The sequence below is a fragment of the Agrilus planipennis genome, unplaced genomic scaffold (assembly GCF_000699045.2).
Source record: "Agrilus planipennis isolate EAB-ADULT unplaced genomic scaffold, Apla_2.0 scaffold21, whole genome shotgun sequence".
NCBI lineage: Eukaryota > Metazoa > Arthropoda > Insecta > Coleoptera > Buprestidae > Agrilus > Agrilus planipennis.
The window spans coordinates 838,156-862,340 of NW_020439030.1; the positions used below are offsets into that span (position 1 = coordinate 838,156).

The 24,185-nt window shown below is 34.4% G+C and overlaps 1 protein-coding gene across 2 annotated transcripts in view; it reads left to right on the forward strand.

The window, feature by feature from the left end:
- Window positions 1-24,185, forward strand: part of LOC108740800 (tyrosine-protein phosphatase non-receptor type 9-like) — a 48,425-nt gene that overhangs the window by 8,737 nt on the left and 15,503 nt on the right. Inside the window, exon 1 of one of the 2 annotated variants that reach the window (XM_018475286.2) lies at window positions 4,325-5,641. The exons of the other annotated variant lie outside the window; for it this stretch is intronic. Within the exon in view, the coding sequence (XP_018330788.1) occupies window positions 5,591-5,641 (51 nt within the window). The 5' untranslated portion in view covers window positions 4,325-5,590. Of the gene's footprint in view, window positions 1-4,324; window positions 5,642-24,185 lie in introns of those variants that run through there. 2 annotated transcript variants of the gene reach the window in all.

Below are 24,185 nucleotides of genomic sequence, written 5' to 3' on the forward strand. Positions count from 1 at the left end.
CCGCTCGGTGCGTTGTTGCTAACGTGCTATACTTCATATACTTTCTCAAGCGATGTGCCCCTTCCAATGTCTTGGATGCAGGCTGGCAAAATAGTAGGTAGGAAGAAAAAAGCTCATTATACTCTCGACTCTAGTTCATTAAACATACTTTTTCATACAGTACCTGCCAAATGTTTTTTCAATCATGAATAGTAGTGCGAGTCGAAAACAAGCGTTAAAGCCTTTAATATGTCTTCAAATATAAATAAACGTCTCGTTGATATTTTCAGTAGCAAATGGTACCAATAACAGCATATTTGAGCAATGCACTTGTAGTGAATTAAATTGTCAATTTTTCCGTGCAGTACTGTACGGATTATACGCTCCTCACCGGTTAAGAGTTTCGTCGAGAGTTGTCTCCTTCCTTTTCTGGCCTAGTGCTGTTCTTTTCTACTTTGCGCCAGTCAAACTGAAGGTTACGTCGCTACAGAAAGTAAACGAAGTATACTAACATGCGTTGAAAATTTAGCAGCGCTGCCGACGTTCGTGGAAACATTGTTGAAGCGCTACCAAGGAGTCATTAAGCAGCAATACAAAATGACTTCGTCTGAAGGGGCCTTCAAAGTTTACCAATGAAATAATCGAGCGAAAAAGAAAGACTCTCTGACGCTATAGAATTTCTAATTTTGAACGGACGACACTACCACAACACGACTCGGAAGCGACGCGACGCGATGCGAGTAACTTCTTTGTTTTCTTTTTTTTCTTTGTTTCATCCCGAAATCGTTTCATGCAAGACGACAGTATTATGAGCCATTCACCGTGCACTTAAAGAGACGCAAAGGACCTTGTGTAATGTGCGAGACAGCCCATCAAGTAAAACTAAAAGGGCTTTTATGTACATTCCGAGTACGAAAGAGCGCGTTCGTTTTTAAAAAGTCTACGTAAACAAGTTTGTAAAAGAAGCATGTATCAAAGGCGAAAGTTTTCTAACTATTACATCTAGATACACCTACATAATATGGGAACGAAGTTTTCATTTTCATCACGTTATTCACAATTTACAGCGTTATTTAATGGTCAATGGTATTCGAAGTTTTTCCACGGTTTTGCTGAATGTTCATATTAAGTACAGTAGATATCGTTTATAACTACATTTTATTTAAATACACACCAACTCGTGACCTTCGCAACAGCTAGTGCGCAGACAGGTCAATTGTACGTTAGTAGTAGTAGTCAGCACTTCGTAATTACTGTTTGGCAATGTTGTTGACATTGAAGATAAATTGTGTTTACCGTATTAGATCAATTTTCAAGCACAAATGACACGCAATTAATTGGCGTCAGTTAAATTATCATATCTTCAGTAGTTTTTGAAGAAATTGACATTTAGTTTCCACCTGCACCCGAAACAATGTTCCTTCTTTTTAACAGAACTAATGGACGCACAAATATGATACTTACGTATTTAGAACCCGCAAACGACGCACAATTTATTGGTAAAGTTTGAATCAGTGGATTATTTATATCGGGTGTCAGATTCACACGACTGAACTCCACCACAACATGTATCAACGCCGTGTTACACAAGTAATTCTGATCATCATTGCCGTAGCAGTTGGGGCTTTCTGTAATGTCAGTAGCCTCATCTTTATGTATATCACTGAGTGGTGCTCATTCTATTTCTTTTTCATGTACCTTCTTTCCTCTTAACTTTTTCTTCGGAATAGTGGTCAGACATAGTGGATATGTACCTACCTATGTCACAAAGTACACTTTCGCCATTTTCCAAAAATTAAAGAATGCAATATATTAACTTACAAGTCCCCCCTATTGTACTTATTGATGACATTCCGCGAGGTAGTCCCCGCCCGTACATCCGAATGGGGGACTAGTTTACGTCTGGAGTGCTTTACCCCAAAGGACGCCATCATTTCATTTTGGCGTACGTTGTACTCGGGATCATAATGTGGTGGTTTCCCGTTGCCTTCCACATCGCAGTATTAGCATCAGAGTGCCATACCGATCTTCGTGATTTCTGCCACCCTGAGTATTGAAAGAGCTGCTGCCCTCTTTCAGGGACTTGTCTTAGTCTGGTTTCTCTTTAAGAACCCCTCCATTATTGAACCTATCGTTCGCTTCCCTAAATCATTGAAACTCGCAAGCCGATCCACCCACTCTAGTTTGTACAAGAGTTTCGTCAAGGTTCAAGTCCCGTCGGATCGGTAACTTACAAGTATGAGGTATGCATAATGAATGATTTAAACATTTAATATTTATGTTCCTGAAAGTAATACTGAAGAAAGGGGTGCAATCAGTATTCCTGAAATTGCCCACAGTTTCTTTTGCGCACCCACACGATTTTAAAAATTCCGCCTGCTTCGTACGTCAGAGAGCATCTGTTTGTCGAGTTGCTGGACCAACGAGACGTGGTTCCTCAGATTGTTATGTACACAGATGCGCTTTGGATGATGGCTATTGTGTGATAAGATAAATCATTTAAGTTCAGCTCTTCTTCAAGTTAAGACGCACACCAACAGACCCGGCTATAATTTTCATAATATAGTGGACGACTAAATAAATAGGATCAAAACACAAACTTGGAGTGAATAGTGTGTTCCCAATGACCAACTCCTTGTACATTTCGATATTTCTCCTGAGTGTCAGCGACATCGTTTTCTAGCCGAATGTGGTTCTTCTTTATCATCTGCGCCGCAAGTGAAAAAATCAAAACCATCTCTCAATGGTTCTGTACTTTCCCCGGTGTTTTTTTTTTACTACCCCTTCTCCTCGAGGGTCATCGTTATATATATGTCTATGTTCAGCAATTTTGCCTTGACAAATTTAGGCCACTGAATTTCACATTTACCGTCGCCATATTCGCTCTGTTGTAATATCCGATGTTGTTATAAACAATAGGTATTACGTATAAAGAACATTATTATTGAAATTTCATCGCTATAACCGCTGTGTCGTTATACCATATACAGCCTATTTCAATTTGTTTGTATTGTGACGTTGAAGAAATCTGCGCGAAGATAGAATGAATACACACTAGGCGTGAGCAAGACAGAAATAGTTGGAACAAGCTTAAACGAGCAGAGCTCTCGATGGGCGGTCTTAGGAGATCGGCTAGTACTGTACAGTATTAGACGAAAATGTTTAGCAATTTCTTAAAACAAAAATGTATATAAATTAACAATAGAAAACAAAGCAAAAGTTTTATAGGTGTGTAGAGCGTTAAGTTAATTCACTTGTTATTATTTTTGGCTAAATATGCTTTTAAACAAAGCATATTCTTAAATTTTAACGAGGCAGTTTAAAAAATTTTGCAAATGGTACTGTACACTTTTGTCTAGCTCTCGCTCGATGAAGAAATAAGCTTGCAGACAAATATGATTGAATTTGGTATTATGCTACGGCTCATCTTAATAAAGGGAAGGGGCATATCTCCAACTTCTTGAAACGAACAGTACATATGTCGTTACAAACGGTACCGACTGTATCTACTAGGTACACGATGCTCTTATTTTGAACATGTCATTAACAATTTATTATTCCGTTTTTCAATAGTCAGTAGTAAAGTATGTAATCGAAGTTCTTTCACTTTTCCAATAGACAAACTAGCAGACCATTACGAAGTTTCGCGTCGCAAGCTAACGTTTTATTAATGTTCAGTTTAAACGGTTCAATTCGTTTAATTTACGAGCATGAATTTATACCGGTGTACGTAATAACAATAACACACTTAATTAATTCGTTCGTACTACACCGACGAAACATTTTGCATGCGCGCATATATGCATGTATTTGCTTACTGGACAAGTATATGTACATTTGTATTGTATGTGGATGTAGGTCGAATTTTTGTCTCCATTGAAATATACTTACAATAAACCAGATAATTGCATTTTGTAATAATAATAATAACAATAATAATAGTAGTAACACGTAGTACCACTTCTTGCAATATTAGCATCTGCAAAACGGTAAAATGATAGTTCGTCGAGAGGCAGGTGGTCACCATTTACATGGGTACAGATGTGTTCGACATATACATAGTGTATATTATTTATATGTGCAACGGACTTGCCGATTTTATGAAATATACAATTATTTCGTTTAATGCTTATTTCAAGGAATAGACTTCGTTTGTGTTGTCTTTTCCTACTGTAAACTTATGATTCTAAGCAATCAAATAAAATCAGCCTTCGGTTGAAACTGGATTCGATTAGGTTCATGAGGTTACGGTAGGAAAATATCAACACGAAGTGTCTAAGTGTTGTGTGGTTATGGTATTTCTTTTGTTTACAGGAATATGGACCTTAAAGAAAGCTCTTTGATGTGCATATTTTAGTACATTGACATTTCAGGGTGTATAGCGCCAGGTCAAAAACAAAATTCCCGGAATTTTTCTAGCGTCTTAACTTTCTCAGTTATATAGTTTCGGTTCGATATTAGTATAGTAAGTTAAGTCGAAAAAGAGGGTCAACTTTGGAATGAGAAATAATTAAACTGTAAATTAGTACAAACATTTATTTTGGCATTCTAAAAGTTGTGGCAAAGCTCACATAATCTCGTGTCCGCATCTTAAGATATTCAAGGTTAAAGATTATTAAAATCGATTTTTCGCAAATATCTCTCTTTTAATGGTTTCAAAGACATTTGCATCTATTATGAAAATTGTAGAACACAAATTCTGTTTCAAGTATTTTTTCATATGCTTAACCCCATTATCTTTTTTACGATCAAGTTACATTTCAGATACTTGTTAATGATTTTTTATGAAACTGTGCTGGACAGGTCGACGCTACCCCCCTTGTTATGGAATGCCAGCTTTGTCTTTTCTTGAACTTTCTATATTTATTTGTTTATTGTTTTTAAAATATTGGTTTCCCCACTCGTGGATTTTTAATAAAGGTTAAATTGCTATTAAATTGTCAGTATGTTGTCCATGCGTTGGAATAAAATCCAAAAGGATGAAATTATTATTATGACCGGTAACTGCATACTACCTTGTCATACTGGCGATGACAGAATAACCATTTATGATAAAAGAAATTTTATAATTGCATTTTGCTATATTTTCATTTCAATAAATAATTCGCGTACAACGAACAACGATGGAAAATAAACCGAAACAGTCAATTTTTGAAAGGCATTTTCGAATCAAGTCAAGTAAACACCAAGCTACTTGACCAGACACTAGATGAATCATTAAACCCAACAGATAATCTTTTGACAACCCGGTATACAATCTGCGTATGTCGGTCTGTCCATATTTGCTTCTGGCTTATAACGTCACCGCGCGCGACCAAATACAGAATGGGAAGAAGCGGTTAGAATTTAAATGAGCCCCCTGTTAAGGCCCTCATTGATCCACTTCCCATCGAACAAAGTGAAAAGCTACAAACATTTAATCGCAGGACAGTTTGAAAGAGATCGGGTTTGTTTATAGACGCGAGTAGCAACAACGTTTTGACGTTTTAAAAAGTTACAAGAGGTGCTTGTTATAATTTTGTTTCTTTCGGTGCTATTGGTAACGTTCAGTGTCTTGGGTTAAAGAAGAAAATTTAGTTGATAAAGCCGTTTTGTTAGAACATCTTCATAAATGTCAATTTTTAACAAGAAGAGTGTCCAACAGGTCCTCCGTCCTGTCAAAGTAAGTTTTTATTAATACTTGTTGATTTTGTTCTTTTTGCTATTTTGAAAAATGCTTTACGAAAGTAAAATTGTTTTTTTTTGTATTTATTATGACGAGAATAGGAATAAATAAGAGGTTTATTAACAAATTTCATTAATCTTGTAAAATTAAGCACGCATGATTGATTGGTCATGAAATAATAGTCTAAGAGCTGTTGGAATTGGAATGTTCCAATTCATCAAAGTAACCTTCTCATTTCAAGGTTGGCCATAGACCTAGAACACCGGGGATTATCAGGGAATTTAATGCGATTGACGAATATCAGGGAATTTGGTTGTAATAATTCAATTTCGATTTTTATTTAAAAAAAACTTCTAATTAAATCTTCATAAATGCAGAAAACATTTTATTGAATAAAAATAAAAATTAGGGAAAAATTTGATATATTGTACTGGAAAATCGGGAATTATTAGGGAAATTTAAAATCATTCCTTTGTGGTAAACTTTAGTATGTTATTTATAAAACATTTTTATATTTTCGAAAATGTTTTGGAGTTTCAATAAAATTAAAGTTTTTAATTGACGTAATGAATTCATTTATATTTTTCCATTTCTTTTTTTTTTTAATTATTTGTGTAATCAATGTTTATGCTACAGTAGGACCTAGATAAGAAAAAGACCAAGGGAAACGTACAATAATTTGAGTTATTGAGGTTTTTACATACTAAGGGTTTAAGTTTAAGCTTTAAAATTATGGATTTTCAGTGACTTAGCAAACTCGTCAGCTTTTTTCTTTAGTATAGGTCCACTAACACTAATGTTTTTATATATTTCTACACTGCCTAAACCATTTAAACAAGCATTTTTCTAAATTAGGAAATTCAGTAATTCTTCGTCTTTTATATAGAACACTTTCTCCCGATTCAAATCACTTTTCACTGCTTACAGAGGTGCGATGACCAGATTATTTGTTTAAGTTATAGAGGGTTTTTATTTTAAGTAATAGAGGTTTTGGACTCCGAGGGGAAGGGAACACAAAATTTTATGAATTTATAGAGGTTATTACGTTTTAGAAAATACCACAAATGGCGCGGTAAACGCCATCTGTAGTACGATGCTACATTTTAGGACTACGTATGCTCCAACAAGGTCCATTTAAAAATATGGATATCTACTTGCTGAAACGAATCCCGGCGTAGCTAACCTCAACGTGATAGACACGTTACCATAACCGGGATTCGTTTCAGCAAGTAGATGTCCATATATTTAAATGGACCTTGTTGGAGCATACGTAATCCTAAAATGTAACATCGCACTACAGATGGCGTTTACCGCGCCATTTGTGGTATTTTCTAAAACGCGCTGTTAAGACAGCAGGTAAAAGTTGGTCTGTGTTCTGTCGGGAGCTGTCTGCAACGCGCTAATGAGATTCAAAACGATCGAAATCGCGATCCGCGTCTGGCAATTTCGACAGAATACAGACCACTTCGAATTGTTTTACTAGGCTATTACGTTGTCAGGGTTTAGTTATCAAGGTTCTACTGTGTAATAAATTTGATTCTATTGCCCGCTCAGCACAACGAATGGAAAAAATGTCCGTTTTAAGCAGTACGACTAAAAATTGTAACTTATTTTAAAGCTAAAAGGTACTGCTGGAACAATTTTATATTTGGAAACGGTATTTAATAGCAATTCATTAATTAAGAAGTCGAATAAAAAAAAATATTAAAAATTTTTCTTTTGTGATTTTACAGTCTTTTGAGAGACGACCCTGCAAATAGCACGATTCCGAGGCAAAATTGCACCCATATGAGTTCTTCGTGTAATCTATGTTTCAAAGAGTTTTACCCTGCGAACCTATTTCCAGGTACAAATTAAATTGCCATATTACATAGACAGTTCGCAATCTACGGTTTGTTAATGCGACGGAAATTAGTAGTAAATTGCTCAGCCTACCTGGTTTCAGACAGCAAAAATGCTATGCTAGTTACATCCTGTGAAATGACGTTTTCCAATACATAAGTCAGTGAAAATCGATGCACTGATGAACTTTAACTCCAATAGAGATTTAATTACCACAAGCTGTGATATTATATTACATAAATCATTATTTTAAGTAAAAATTTAAGCGATAAATGTTGGACGAAACAATAACAGTTGGCAATTGGGTATTCAGTGATGCGTTTCGGTAGAAAGTGCACAGGCGTACCAACTTGGTTTTTATTTTTCAAAATTCCTAGGAAAAGTCCAGGGCAGAGTAAACAGGGTGTGGAATCGCTTTAAATTTCAGGTTTTGCAGAGCCTCGTCAGTGACGCGTGAGGTGTATGAACGTACGTTACCATGTTGCAAGATTATTCGCGCTAGGCTGTCTTTAACATGACAAACTCGATGTTGGAGGTGTTTTAAATTCCATACCCTTCTTACTTCTCCGATCTTACGTCCTGCGATTTAAAATTTTTTCATTTACTCAAGAGAGACCTAAAGAATAATCATTACACCCCGGACGATGAGATGAAGGCAGTTATTAAGTCCTGGATTCGAGAAAAATTGGAAGAATTTTTCAGTTTGTCAAGTTCGCTAAACCCGAAAGAACAGAGACCCCCCTTAGAAATCATAAAAAAGTAGACTTGGAGAGCTTCCGTTTTGTATATGTCGCGTTTTCTAAACAAAATGATAATAATAATTAATTTTTGTTAGGAAGGAGTGCGTACATAGTATTTGTAGATTTAGAAAAAGCTTTTGACAATGTTAAATGGGACAAGTCTTTAAATATATTTGAAAATGTAGGGATGAGTTACAGAGATAGAAGGGTGATACTTAGTTTTTATAAACATAAATAGGCAGTTATTGGGATCCGTCAAATGGGCATACACCATCTGGTGGCAAAATTTATAACTCGAATGAGGGAAAAATTTACATAGGAACTGTGCACGCAAATTGTAAAATTGTTTATTAAAATAATAAAACACGTTAAAAAAGTAAAAATTTTTTTGATGATGGAGTCGACGAAGTTTTCTTCTAAAGTTAAATCAAATAAAAAGTTAATATTTTCAGTGAAAAGCTGCAATAGCACTTCAGACATAGATCTTCACTCTTCACCTACATTAACTACTTTCCAATAAAAACTAACCGTTTTATATACGTAAAAAATATATTCGGAAAATTAGAGAAAAAATTAAATTAATAGAAGCTTGGATGAAAGCAGTAGGTATCAAAGAAGTGAATTCCGGAATAAAAATTTGTTCACGTCATTTTAATGCACATGATTATATTTCAGCAAGTATTTACCATCAGCCATAACCTTAATATTTAAAACTAGAATCATACTAAAATTATAAAGTGAGAAATTATTTATTCCTGTGTAATTGATTTAACACAATTCTAATGATACGATATAAGTATTTTGAGGTTAAGAACCTACCTGCTGCAATACAACAAAGTTGCAATAATGTGTTTGCAACGTTCTCTTAAATCGGCTTTGCACGTGCAAGTCATTGATATGATATTGCTTAAATCACCCAGAATCACCTCACCAATTATATAACGTGAATCACTTTTTAAATCCGAAGTTTGTAAAAAAATTGGCAGTAAACTTGACGGAATTTGAAGGCTAGCTTTCGGATTTGTTATTTCCGAATTTTATAATATGATTGAAAACACGCTCATCTTCAACGAAATTTCCTTTCCGAGGCATTGTGTCAGCCCAATCACATATTGTGTCAATACTTATCATTTTATCGTAATTTAAAAACTTGGAATTTGCACAGTACACTATAGGAACTACGATAAATTTTCCCTAATCGGCGCCATATTTTTAGGCTCCTCCCATTTGACGGATCCCAATAGAGCTGGAGCTGCAGCGTAGAGAAGTAAGTATTGGGAAGGGAGTCAGACAGGGATGTACACTCTCACCGCTACTTTTTAATCTATACATCGAAGACGCGATCAACATCATTAGGGACAAAAGATTAGTATGCTTAGATTTGCAGATAATATGTAGCAGTATTAGCATCTAGCAAGGAGGAGTTAGAGACAGCTTTCTACAAATTGGAAGTGGTGATGACAAAAAAGTATTGTGTGGAAACAAATAAAAGTAAAACAAAAATATTGGTATGGAAGTGAAGAAAACGTAGGGAAAGAGCGAATATAAAGATAGGAGACGAAACATTAGAAGTGGCTGATTTTAGGTATCTAGCAAGTCAGATTAGTCAGGACGGAAGGAGTAGTAAGGATATAAAGCAAAGGATAGCGCAAGGGTCGAGTCGCCTTCAATAAAAAGACCTCATTTAAAAAAAGAAATTCGCCGTCGACATTTTTTTGCGGGACAAATAAAAGAAGAATAGTAGGAATAAGTATATATATATTTTTGGAAGAAAAATTTACAGTTACGCAAAACAATTTAAAATGACAATTTTTTGACATTTAACTACAGGGGCCCTAAGTGTCGTCAACACTTGGTTATGGACTTAAATGTAAATCAGCTATTATTAGTCCTCGGCTATGATAAAAATTTTAAATGAATTAACGAACAGAATTATCTTCATTGGCTTTATTGGTGTCAGCATTATATCTATCGAAAGAGTGTCGTAATGGAATTTACACGGTGATAGATATCGGCTGTAAAATGCTCGACGGATAACAATGAGGAAGCCTGTAAATGTTGTAAACTAATGCACTAGCGATAATCACATCATTAAGCTTAGGAAACCGTAAATAATCCGTTAATAACGATACCGTACACGTAACTTATCTATATGCTTATACTTATGTGTATAGTAAGCGATAATGTACAACATGAACGCACTCATTCTAGTTTGATAACCAAATAATGGTTGATGTCAAATAAACTGTGTCATTTCCTGTCCTACAAGTTTTTTTTTATTTAGAAAATGCAAGGGTTTGCTTTTGAAAAAGCCATAGTGTTACCTATTGCTTATCATTATCATTATTATTATAGAAAATTGTCAGTCCAAAGACCGGTTGGACACGTAGGTACTTCTATTTTTTCTAGAGTAGAGTTGGGGATGCTGATGAGGATACAAATCATTGACATTTAAGATTTTCATTGCGTATGAGTGTGAGGGATATGGATGCAGATCCGAAGGTTTCGTTTTGCTTACTTTAGTAGAATTGTTAGTATCTATTATTTTATGTTTGAGGAATTTTAAAATTGGTAATTTTTGTTTTTTTTTTTGCATATGTTCGCTTTTCCAGAATCGTCAGAGTTTGATGGCATAAGTTGGCTTTTCTAGCATCGTCAAAATGAAAGACGTACAATTATTTTCTTTATTTGTTGTTTCTAGAAAATTAATCGATAGCTTACTGTTTATCAACACAAATATCGTTTTCTTGTTAAAGCATGGCAAATATTCGTTAAAAATCTTTATCAGAATGGGCGGATCTAAATGAGGATGCGGATTTTAAACAATTTAACTTTGCGGATGCGGAAGAAAGTGCGGATGTTTAAAATTCCTGCGGATCATCCTCAGTTGCTTAGGGGGCATCCATTAATTACGTGAGCTCAGAATAGGGGGGAGGGTCCAACGAAATCTCACCAAATCTCATTTAAACCGAGGGGGGGATTATCGAAAATCTCACGTCAACTTCAAAAAATATAGTGTTACAAATATTAAAAAGTATAGTCAACGCGTGTAGTCAAGCGTCGTGCTAAAGAGCTGCTGTGCGTTGTGGACGAAAGTTGGAGTGGATAGATGAAGAAAACGTAGACGTTTCCAGTGACTGTCTTCCTGCACTATCAGAAATCCTAGATGACATGTGTCCAATTATTTCGATCGAAAAAGTATACGACTCTCCATGGATTGAGTAAAAATTAAAAAAAGTGTTGTAATCTGTTTTTACTTTGAATTTTATTTAATTTAAATAAATTAACTATACTTAGTATACCTGAACGATTTATTATTTAAAATATTTTTAGCGTCAATCTCACGTAAGGAGGGGGGGTCATGAAAATCTCACTAAATCTCATCTAAGGGGGGGAGGAGTCTAAAATGACCGATTACGTTACAATCCTAATCCTGAGTGAACCAATTTTCGCATTTTCCTAAAAGAAAAACACCCTCCCCTAGCTGTAACTAATTGAGACTAATCTAAAATAGGTCTACATCTGTCCCTCATTCTGCTTCTGATATGTCTCTACTTCTTCATGTCTCAGGAACTTCCTTTGTTCCCTTTTGCTCCCTTTGTTCTACTCTTTTCTGATACCTCCTCATTCCTAACCTTATTTTTTATTATCCGTTTATAAAACCTCATCGTAAACGCTTTTTCCATAGCATATAAGCGATTTCTTTTTGCGACAAGCAACTGAAGACGTACATCATCTATTATTTATCATTTTTTTTCACCGTCTTCGTTATGTGTATTCTCTATTTTATCTTAGAAATAATGAAAACAAAAAGGCACGAATGACTACGCGATCATTGGGTGCGGATGACCATATATCGTATGTCATTGTCGTCCCGGCCTTCGACTTGGGTGACTAATTTGTTTATAACATTTATAAGACTAAATAAGGAATAACTTTTTTAGATTTTTATTTATAAATGTTCTTTATTAATATAATTGGATGCGTGGCTCACAAGAATGAATCAAAGAAAAAAGTCTAACGAATTCATTGCAGAAATAGAGAGAAGATGCCTTTGAGTACTGTTCAATGGGACTAGTTTTTCTGTGAAAGGGCATCAATAATGACCAATATTGAAAAAAAATTTCTTCAATTTTCAACATATATGACTCGATTTTGACTGATTTTAATATGCTGAATAGCCATTAATTTGATGTAATTTCAATATCTGACATGAATTTTTTCGATGTTCGATCACAACCTTTTTACTACAAGTCTTCTTTTTAATCATATTGGATTCTACAGTAATTGACTTTTTAATAATCAAAATCGGTCAAAGAATTAGTCATAATAGCCAAATCAGTACTGGTCAACTTTGACGCATCTTAGCGAAAATACTGGCAACGAAATCGGAAAACGTCCCACTAACACACTAGTCAGAGGCATCTCCTGTATTAATTTCTGCAATAATCTCAGGTGGCCCATCTTAAAAGACTAATTTGCATTAGAGTGATTGTTCTTTCTTAGTTAAACTGTTTAATTTTATATTTACGCTCATCTTGAATATTTGTAAGAAGTTTCATGCTGTACAAAATTGACCCTGAGCTTTTTTCTCCTACTTTTCTAAGGGGAAACTAACTTTCAGACAGAATTGGATGAGATTTCGCTCAATTGATGCAGGTATTTTTTTACTACCTCACTACCATTTTTTTAAGAGTTAGAAGGTGAAGGGTTGTAACTGTTTTGTAAAATCGACTAAATTTGATTAAAGATTCTTTGATTATTCTGTTAAGAAATGTACGTTTTTCTTTTAAAGTGTCAATGTTTTCGTCAAGCCATTAAACCCCTTAAACGTAAAGAACGATAAGATAAAACTTAAATTTTTTACTTAATTACTCTCCGTTCCAAGTTAACGTTAATTAGTTTGAATTAATGTAATCTTTTATTTTAGACGATGTTTCCAAAAAAGCGCGTAAGAAGTAATGTATTATTGCATTACTTAAATTTTATTGTTCTCTCCTTTAGTTTTTCAATCTGAAGTATAGTTGACAAGTAATCTGTTAATAAAATTGATCAACTAGAACGCACTTTCTTTACTGAAAGCAGAAAGAGTCAGCTAACTCTAATTTTTCTTTGGAATGAATAAACTGCGCCTTGATTTGACTAACAGTTGCAGTATTTTACACGAGAGGACACGGTGAGTTAGCAAAAAATGAAAATACAACACAGTAAGTGTACCGTTATTTTTATTTGTAGAAAAAAAATTATTACATTGTGTAGTGCTCAAATTAGCTGCGATCTCTCTAATAGATTATTTTATACCTACTTATCTTTTATTCGAAATAATTAATTTGAAAGTCTAAACAGTCGCCAGATTGGAACAAATCGGATGATCATCAGTTACGATTACTTTCTATTTCTTTTCCGTGTGCAACTCTACATTTAATTGTGAGGAATTACAAAGGGAAACAACACAGAGTCGAGGATGGTTGGATGGTTTGAGGAGAGGGCAAAAGGGGATGTATTTTGTTACACCCTCTATAATCAACAGTAATTAATAACCTATATTCTAATGGTAACGATCACCTATCGAATAGTGAAAACACCGTTGGAATCGGTTTATTTGTTTCCGAGATTACTCCCGGCTTACGAAGAAGTTCATGGTGTTTAGTATTCTGTCGAAACTGCCAGACTTGGATTGCGATAGAACACAGACCAACTCTACCTGCTGCCTTGAGACAGCGTTTTATGAAATCCTACAAACGGCGCGGTAAACGCCATCTATAGTGCTACATTAGTGGAATTAAATATGTTCAACTAGGCCCATTTACGTAGATGGATATCAACTTACTGAACTAAAACGTATGGTGGGTTACGCCGTGGACTCAGTTCAACAAGTAGATATCCATCTATGTAAATGGACCTTGTTCAACACATTGAATTCCACTAAATGTAGTACTACAGATGGCGTTTACAGCGCCTTTTGTAGGCTTTCTTTATTTAAACGTGTTTTATTCTTTTGAAAACTTAAATGGCTCGTGCTTTTGACTTTTTGGAGCCACCGTCACTGTCAGTTAATTGTTTTAATTGTTACTTAATACTAAAAATCATACATGGATCGAGAGAAACCAGCTGCTTATGTTAGTTCCTCTTCGGTCTCCTTTTAGGAGTCGTGGAAACGGGTAGATGGTGGTTAGGGTAAGAATGATGAGACGCAAGAAATAAACTAAGAAGAGAAGTGAAAGATTCTCTATGGAATATTATTACTATCCCAGCATTTGCCTAATTGATCCCAGAAAATCACAGAAAAATTTCAACCAGGAGGGCAAACGGATCCGGAATCAAACCGGCGTCTTCTCCCATGCTAAGCAATGATCTATAAATCTTATACCAAGGGTCGGCAACTGGTGGACCGCGGTCAATATCCGAACCGCGGAAGATCAAAAATTGGACCGCCAAAAATTTTTTGTAAATAAATTACTCAAATAAATTATTTAAAAAATGTTTTTCTTTAGAAAATATGTTGGCGCTTAGACGGCCACCCTTATTTTTGGAGGAAGGAATATNAATTAAATCTTCATTGACCTTCTCTCTTGGCATCTGTTCAACACAGGAGCACTAGTACGATCTTTTATTGTCCTTGTGAAGAAGAAAATCGATTAATAGTAAGAAGTTTTCAACAGGTTTGATATTTGATGATGATATTTTTTATACGACAGTGCAAATAAAAAGTATTTCCATTATTCATTACAAAAGTAATGGTTATTGTCAAGTTACTTGCATACATTTTCCATAATAAAAATAATGGTTAGTGAAAAATATTTCCATTGGTCATTGTGTAAAAATATTCTACTGTCCTGCAGCATAAATACCAATAACACAAGAAAAAAAACATAATTTGTATGAGTATAAGATTTACTCTATAAAGTAAAGACAGATAATTCATTTGAATGTAAGAAAAGTTTAAGCACACTAACAGTACGAGGGGGCGTTTTTAAGTTCGCGGAATGGAAGGGGGGTTAGAGGTGGAAATAAAAGTAAGAATTGTAGTTTTTGTGCAAAATTATTATTTTTAATAGTGTATTATTTCCCAACCCTTCTTTTAAGAAAAGGTATCTTTAAATCGTATAAAACCCATAATGTAAAATATTTCTTAGAATTTCCCTTTGGTAATTATTATTGAAGCTTTCGATTATAGATTGAATTTTAACGCTTAATGGATTTGCGTTTTAAGACTGCAACTTTTTAAAATATGGCTATTGACGCGTTAATTCAAATTTTCCGTTCGGTCACGTTTCTATTTTATTTTTGTTTTCATAATCTGTTCAAAAATTGAAATTTCACGCGACAAAAGCTTAACGTTTGTTGGCAAATCGTGGACATGCATTTCTGTAAAGGCATCTTTTTGTTCGCGACGAATACTGTTACTGTTGGTTGTAACTAATGTAGAAAGATGTCATAATTATCTCCCTAAAATCGAAAAAATACCTCGATGTGTAAGACTTGCGAAAATCCTAAAAATTGATAATGTATTCATTCTACATTAACTGTCGCTTTTGTAACCAGCAATGGAAATAATTTCCATCAACCACTACTTTTGTAATTGGTAATGTAAACATTTTACATTAATCATTGCCTTTTTAACAACCAATGGAAATATTTTCCGTTAATCACTGCTTTTGTAATTGATAATGTATTCATTCTACATTAACTGTCGCTTTTGTAACCAGCAATGGAAATAATTTCCATCAACCACTACTTTTGCAATTGGTAGTGTAAATGTTTTACATTAATCATTATTTTTTAAACAATCAATGGAAATATTTTCCATTAACCACTGCTTTTGTAATTGGTAATGTATACATTTTACATTAATTATTGCTTTTTCAATGAGTGATGGAAATATTTTCCATTAAACACTATTTTTGTAATGGATGGAGATACTTTAGTAAGGCTCTTATTGTGAATGTCTTTTTTCAATAATTTTTGCCTACTTGTCAACCACTTCGGACTCACATGTCGATCAATTAGGGATTCAATTAGGTACACCAATCTAAATTTCTTTAAAATTTTGATGAAGTACCAAGTCCTTGTTCCAAATTAGCTGCCCGCCTGCTCAGAAACGTAACCCCCTCGCTTTTATCCCAACATGTTACCGAAAATTTATCAATATTTTGGAATAACATTTCGACTAGGTCTAAGTAATTCTGAAGGTTGTTTTTTTTCTTTTTGGAAAGTCGTATATAATCGACATCCAACCTCTTTATCTTTCTTACCAATGGGGTAAATGATCAACCCTCAAAAAGGTATGCGATATAAAACTAGAGAACCTCATCTGTCACTATATCCCTGTTTAACAGGTAGATACAGATAGATGACACGCCAGAGATATACTAAAGCTTGGTGCTGCTTCAATCTTTAATAAAATACAAAATTTTAATGAATGAAAAAATCTGACCGTTTCCACCCGCCGTTTTTATTATATGACATTTCCGTAAGTTGAAGTTGTAACTGTCATAATTGTGGCTGTTGACAGTACCACCTGCTGCCCCCTTAAACATTCCAAAATGAACCGCGCGCTTTAAGGGTTTTCCCCCATCTCTTTACTCTCTTCCACACTAACATACGAATACACCTACGCGCCGCCTGCTTGTTATTACAATAGACAAAACATCGCCAGACAAATACGGCAAACCCCATCAGGGAGAAGAATGGCATTGTGTAGGTACGACAACCACACTACGTTTACAACAAATACAATACGTATGTCCGTGTGTTCGTGCATGTCTGCGTTCAGCTGATGATGCCGGATATCCGTAGGACAAACGAATAAACGGATGGACCGACTAATAACTAACAAAGTTGACGTGACATATTCAATATTTGCTCATCGGCAGACCTAGACCTATCTAGAAACCAAGTTTAGTTTGTTGGTTACCTTTAACGAACGTTGTTTCTAAACCACGTGTTTGTTATTTTTTTTATGTCAAGATGGTACATTTGTTATACTTTTTAAGGAAAGTTTAACTTTGTTTTGAAGTTAGCAGTTGTAACAGCGAACAGGTAAAAACTTTTTGTTTAAGGTTTTTTTTTTTAATAAGGACGTATAATATCGCGATTGTAAATGTTTATTATGATTTAAGAATTACTTTAAAAACCAATTCGATTAAACGTTTTTTTGAGATCACTTATGAATTTCAAAAATTCGAAAAATAATAAAAAATTGTTTATTTTTTTCAATTTCTTTTCACAATTGGAAATAAGAAATCTTATTGTCGCACAAGAGTTTTGAAAATTCCTGTGTTAACACTTGATGTTTCTGAGCGACAATTCTTTTTTCACATTTAATCCATTATCCATGTTATAATGAAATATTGAGGTTAATTAATTTTTTATATATAAAACATCTGCTGTAGCGAGAGCAAAAGAAAAATTTAATAAAAAGTGCTTTTTACCGTTTTTCGAATTTTTAAATTTCATGAGCAAACTCCAAAGTGTTTAATCGTGTTGATGTTTTAAGAGCGTCTTTAAATTATAATAAAACTAATAGATTTTCATGCGAGATCGAAAAGCCAAAGAGCCTTTTTTGGGCCGCCCTAATGTACGTACAGTCAAACTAAACTCGAATCTCATGAATGCAAACAATTATGTTCGAGTTGGAGAAACTTCTATGTAAGGAAAATTTCTGCTTTACCGTCAAATTAAATCAAAGTCAAATAGGGGAAATAATTTATTTTTTTTATAGTAAAAACGACCGCCTACTTTAACTTATTTACCCTATCTGCGGCATAAAAAGAGAAAACGCTGAGAAACAAATGTGTAATTTCTATCTTTGATGTTATCATTTTACGGCGTCACATACGCAAGTTTTTACAAATTCCTTCAGCCATATTTTCATGTATAGGGTTGTTCGGAAAGTCATTTCGTTTTTTTCTGTGGAAATGAAAGACAGTTTTCGTATAATAAACAAATACTTTATTAAATTATATATTGACCGTTCTGGTCCAACACCTTTTGCCATCTTTCTGGTAGTAGCATAATTCCACGCTCATAAAATTTTTGGTCTTTGCTGGCTAAAAACTGATCGAGGAGGTTTTTGACTTCCTCATTTGAGGTGAAGATTTTACCGTCTAAAAAATTTTATAGTGACCGGAACAAATAATAATCCGATGGTGCCAGGTCTGGAGAATATGGTGGGTGTAGCATTGTATCCCATTCAAGCTGTAAAAGCTTTTGGCGAGTGACCAAACTTGTGTGAGGTCTCGCGTTGTCTTGGTGAAACACTACACCTTTCCTGTTGATTAGTTCTGACCTTTTCTGTTGAAGTGCATCATTCAGTTTGTCCAGCTGATGACAGTAGACTTCCGAATTAATCGTTGTGTTATCCGGTAAAAGCTCAAAAAAAAAACGATTCCTTTAAAATCCCACCAAACAGACAGCATCACCTTTTTTTGGTGAATATCGGCTTTGGAAATGGTTTGAGCCGGTTCATCTTTTTTGCTCCATGACCTCTTGCGTTTGACGTTGTTGTGTACAACCCATTTTCCGTCCCCAGTGATGATGCGCTTCAAAAACGGATCATTTTCGTGGCGTTTGAGAAGCGAATCGCAGACGTCAATGCGGCGACACAGATTTCTCTCTGTGAGAACATAGGGAACCCATACATCGAGCTTCGAGGATAATCCCAGACCTTTCAAGTCGTCATAAACTGTTGAATTTGATAAATTTAACCTCAATCCGATCTCACATCAAAATTGCCGGATCGAAATTTAGCGAACCAGTTCTGGCACTGGCGTAATGTCAACACACCTTCTCCATACACATCAGTCAATTTCTTTCTGGCTTAAACAGCATTTTTACCCTTTCTGTAGTAAAACAGTAAGATATGTCGAAAATGCTGCTTATCGCTCTCCATATTTAAAAGGGCACCAACCAAAAACTACTGCGTAGAATTAATTGGAATTTTTCACACACAAGCCTTGCTATATGAGCTCTCAAAGCATATAAAAATTATACGGCTTAAATGTGAAGTTGGGTGCAAATGAATACAATTAAATCCTCTGTCGGGAAAAAACGAAATGACTTTCCGAACAACTCTATAAATAAAAAGACTAAGTCTAATTAACGTAATTTAAAGCTTTTGAGAAGTTCAATTCGCTTTGTTCGTAAGTTTGGTTAGTTGAGAACAGTTTCCAGAGAAGCGGGTGATATTTTCAAATAGACGTGGTTCACGCTTCTCCAAATGTGAAATTTCTGTGTTCGGTTAACGTTTTGCCTTATCTATACGTGTTCAATAGATTTAACGCAAGAAATAATGTAATTGAAATGTAAATTGTTTTCAGTAATGAAAAATAAAATGTGTGTTAAAATGGAACACGTAAGCCGTAAGCATCTGCACCGGAAACCGTATTTTATGGTCGATCTAGGGACGTAGATGCCTATATCCCGTACTAATTTAAAATTTTATTTACTGTGCTCTCAAATATGTTGTTTCCTTTTTAAATTTGTAGATTGAATCCATAAACGATTTGAATGGGTTTATTCTTATCACTAAACTATCAGTTTTTAATCAATAATTTCATTCAATGAAACGGATTTTCATTCAATAGAAAATACCTTTACGCCACATTTAGATCAATAATCGTAATATTAATTTAAAAAGAGAAAAACATTTGGTCTGCTTAGCAATTGTATTTTAAAATGCTAAAATTTCTACCTTTAAAAAACTTTGTCACAAAGCATATTGATAATAAAATTATAAACTAGCATTGTATAGTATTTAATCGAAATTCAAAAACTTTGTGAAACAAACCAAGCATCTTTATCTTTTTAAATCAATAAAAATAATCTAAATCCTACCTTTGTATCTGAAGCTGACCTACCCGTCTTGCCATGGCCTTGGATGGATCTTAATTAAATCTTCATTGACCTTCTCTCTTGGCATCTGTTCAACACAGGAGCACTAGTACGATCTTTTATTGTCCTTGTGAAGAAGAAAATCGATTAATAGTAAGAAGTTTTCAACAGGTTTGATATTTGATGATGATATTTTTTATACGACAGTGCAAATAAAAAGTATTTCCATTATTCATTACAAAAGTAATGGTTATTGTCAAGTTACTTGCATACATTTTCCATAATAAAAATAATGGTTAGTGAAAAATATTTCCATTGGTCATTGTGTAAAAATATTCTACTGTCCTGCAGCATAAATACCAATAACACAAGAAAAAAAACATAATTTGTATGAGTAATAAGATTTACTCTATAAAGTAAAGACAGATAATTCATTTGAATGTAAGAAAAGTTTAAGCACACTAACAGTACGAGGGGGCGTTTTTAAGTTCGCGGAATGGAAGGGGGGTTAGAGGTGGAAATAAAAGTAAGAATTTATTTTTCCTATTTAATATATTCACATGCTACCCTTATACATTTTCCCTATCTTTCGCTTAACTTACGTATGTTTTGTCTTTGTCAGAAAAATACACCGAAACTGCATCCTTCACTTCCTCGGCGCTTGAAAATTTCTTCCCACAAAGACTGTTTTCAAGTTTGGGAATAGGTAATAATCGCTGGGAGCTAGACCGAGCGGCATGGCCTAGAGGTCTAGACCATTGCTTAGCATTCGAGAGGACGCCGATTCGATTCCAGGTCCGTCTGCCTTGGTCCAAGTTTTTCTGTGGTTTCCTTGGATCACTTAGGCAAATGCTGAGGCAGTAACATTCCACAGATAATCTTTCATTCTCTTCTGTTTTCATTTCGTCCGTCTCATCTTTCTCAAAAGAACCACCACCCACCCATTCCCACGATTCCTGAAAGCAGGCTGAAAAGGGCCTTCCGCCCTACCTTCCGGCGTTGTCCGGAAGGACTGCCCGCCCACCAGCATTACTGGCTGGTGGGAATGAAACATCCAAAGTTTTTTTTTGGGAGCTAGGTCAGGACTGTACGGTGCGTGAGCCAAAATTTCGAAGTCTTCTGCAGGGCAGCCATCGCATCACGGCTCTTGTGAACAGGGGCGTTGTCGTCCAGATGGAGGACATCTTTGGTCAAATTTCCCCTTCCTTTTTCTTTGATTGCTTCCTTTAACCGCTGTAGGATTGAAGCATAGTATTCTCCGGTTATGGAGACACCTTTATTTTTATAATCGATCAACAGGATCCCTTTTTAGTCTCAAAAGACTTTTGCCATCATTTTCCCAGCTGACTGTGACATCTTAAACTTCTTGGATGGTGGTGTGCCCTTTTTGTGCTACTGCATAGAGTTCTGTTTGGACTCAAGTTGATAATGATGAACCCAGGTTTCGCCCCCAGTAACAATTCTTGTTGTTGTATCTAAAACTCCTATCATTTCTGCGAGCTGTTTCTTCATAAGTTGGGCATCATCCAGTATTCATTTTTCGGCTTTTTGAATGATTTCCGGAGTGTCACTTCGATCTGCCGGACTTGCCGTGGGTCGTTTCAAGTGAGTCCCTACCTTGCTGCTTAAAGAAGGTATGCCACTTGTAAATCATGATTTTACCTAGGCAAGAGTCCCCGTAAATGGATGACATCTCTTCCAGTATGGTTTGAACTGATTTTCCTTGCTTGGTAAAGAACTTCATAAGAGCGCGGTACTCGATTTTCTCCATATTTCACAATTTGTTCCCGATTGACTTGTTTTGTCGACGATAGTTCAAAGATTACTGACCTAATTACGATAAAACTTGGTATTTATACTAATAATGAGTTGCTTAATTCGTAATGACTTGAGTATGTACCCTCACTAATGACCTACCCAATACCCATTTCGCGAACATAAAAACGCACCCTCGTAGTTGTGTATCTATTTAGGACTAGCAAACCGTGACAGCAAATAAAAAAAAAAAACAGAACAGAAACAAACATTTCCAATGTTAAACGCAACAAGTGTGCAATATATGCATATCTAATAATAACGCATTTTCATATGTGTATTTCGTATTTTGTACTCATCTGTACGAATACTACATAGAATGACTGAACAATAAGGTATATTTATATTAAATTAGTAAAGCACTTGGCATTAAAGCTATTCTGAATCATCAACCATTGCCATCATCAGTCTTGTTATTTTACAAGCACCTTCATGCTTTGCCAATTGGGGAATTAATACTTATCCGTTTGCAAATTATTTAATAGTCACAATTTAATATCTTGATCATTTGTTTCTTCGAATTTAATTGACAAAAAGCATCCATCAAGGTAATAAAACAATTTTGTTATAATTTTATATATGATGAAAATCGGTGAACGGTAATAATTTTCTTGTGAATAATAAAAAATATTTCATGGTAGGTAGAATGAGCAAACCCACAGTCTTACAAACCGGAAACCATCTCGAATCTCCAGGTATAGGTAGGCATGAAACCGGAAACTATAAATTAATTCTGAGCCTGTACGAACGCACAGAACTACACAGAAACTTCTGGTTTTCCAAGAAAAATAAACCATTTTCGAATAGCGAGAAACGACGACTAATAAAAAACAAATTCAAAACAGCTTCAGATGTTTTTTTCAGAATACATCCACGATAGAAGTAAAAAAGTTTTCAGGTTAAAATATTACTATTATGGATAAACAATTTATAAGAAATGAATACAAATAAATCTATTTTGTTGACTTGGTGTTTTATCAATAAACAAGGTCAAATAGAAAATAGGTAGTAATAATAATAATAATAAAACTAATAGTACCCAGTTAAATTACTATAAGTTTTAGACTCTATTAATAAAGTGTGTGGTTTAACTTACTTTAATAAAAAGTGCAGTTTTTCCATAATATAAGTACACTTTTCGTAAAAAAAATACAAGCTGAAAACTTCTGTATTCACTGCTATTAAATTTACCTATATTAAAAACCGAACCAACTTTTTAAACGGAGAACAGACATGCACAATTCATTTATTTGACTGACAATTTTTGAGATATCCGACATTTTTGTTTTAATGTCTTGTAGAACCATAAGCACATTTATTAGATCAATGGTCTCAAAGAAATGAACAATTTGGTTACTGCTGCACCTCTATTATTATTAAGACTTGACATTCGATCTATTATGAAGTGTTGCATACCCAAATATGGGGCAGATGGTTCAATTTACAAATACTTATAAGAACACTAATAGTTCAATAATTAACTAACCATATTATATTTTAAATTATTTTTACAATTAAGAACATAATAGTTAATGAAACTAAAAAGTAGGTAAAGAACTAACCCGCGATGCAACTCCTGGATAGAAATTATGTATAATGTATCTTCAGGTTACCACCTACATTTAATTTTATATGAAAAAACACCACACCTATTGTAGTTTCTCAATATAATTAATATGTTTATAAAAACAATGGCATTGTTGGTTTGTGCTTTACCTTGCTGCATGACTGTACATTAAAAGAATATAAACTTTTCTTCATTTTGTTTTTAATTTTTGAAAGAAAAAATTCGAAATACCTGCTATAATCAGAGAAAGTTAATGAATGCACATACCTATGCGTACTTAGTACGTTATTATTTAATGAAAGGTCACTTATAAATTCAGAAAAAGATTTTATGTCATCACTAACAGCTTCACAGCAAGTGCACAACTAACAGAAAGACTTCTTATTTTTTGTTTTATGATGTTAACCTCATTGTCGATACTATAGAGTATAAATAGTACCATATCTACTACATATAATTATTGTACAGTAGCTGCCACAAAAAGTTAGAACTAAGAGAAATTAATAAAAAATTATATTAAACTAATTCGCGGATGTTTTCCTGAAAATTTATTTCAATTTAGCAAACTACTGTACGTTTGGTCAATTTTAAATTTATTTTTAGACAGTTTCATTTTTTTTGAAATTTTTATTTGTTGTTAATTGGTAGAGTAATTATTTAAAGCTAGTAGGTGAATTGATGCTGTCCTGATTAGGGTCCAAAGGTCACATCCAGAATCGGAGATGGAGGGATTTCTGAAGAA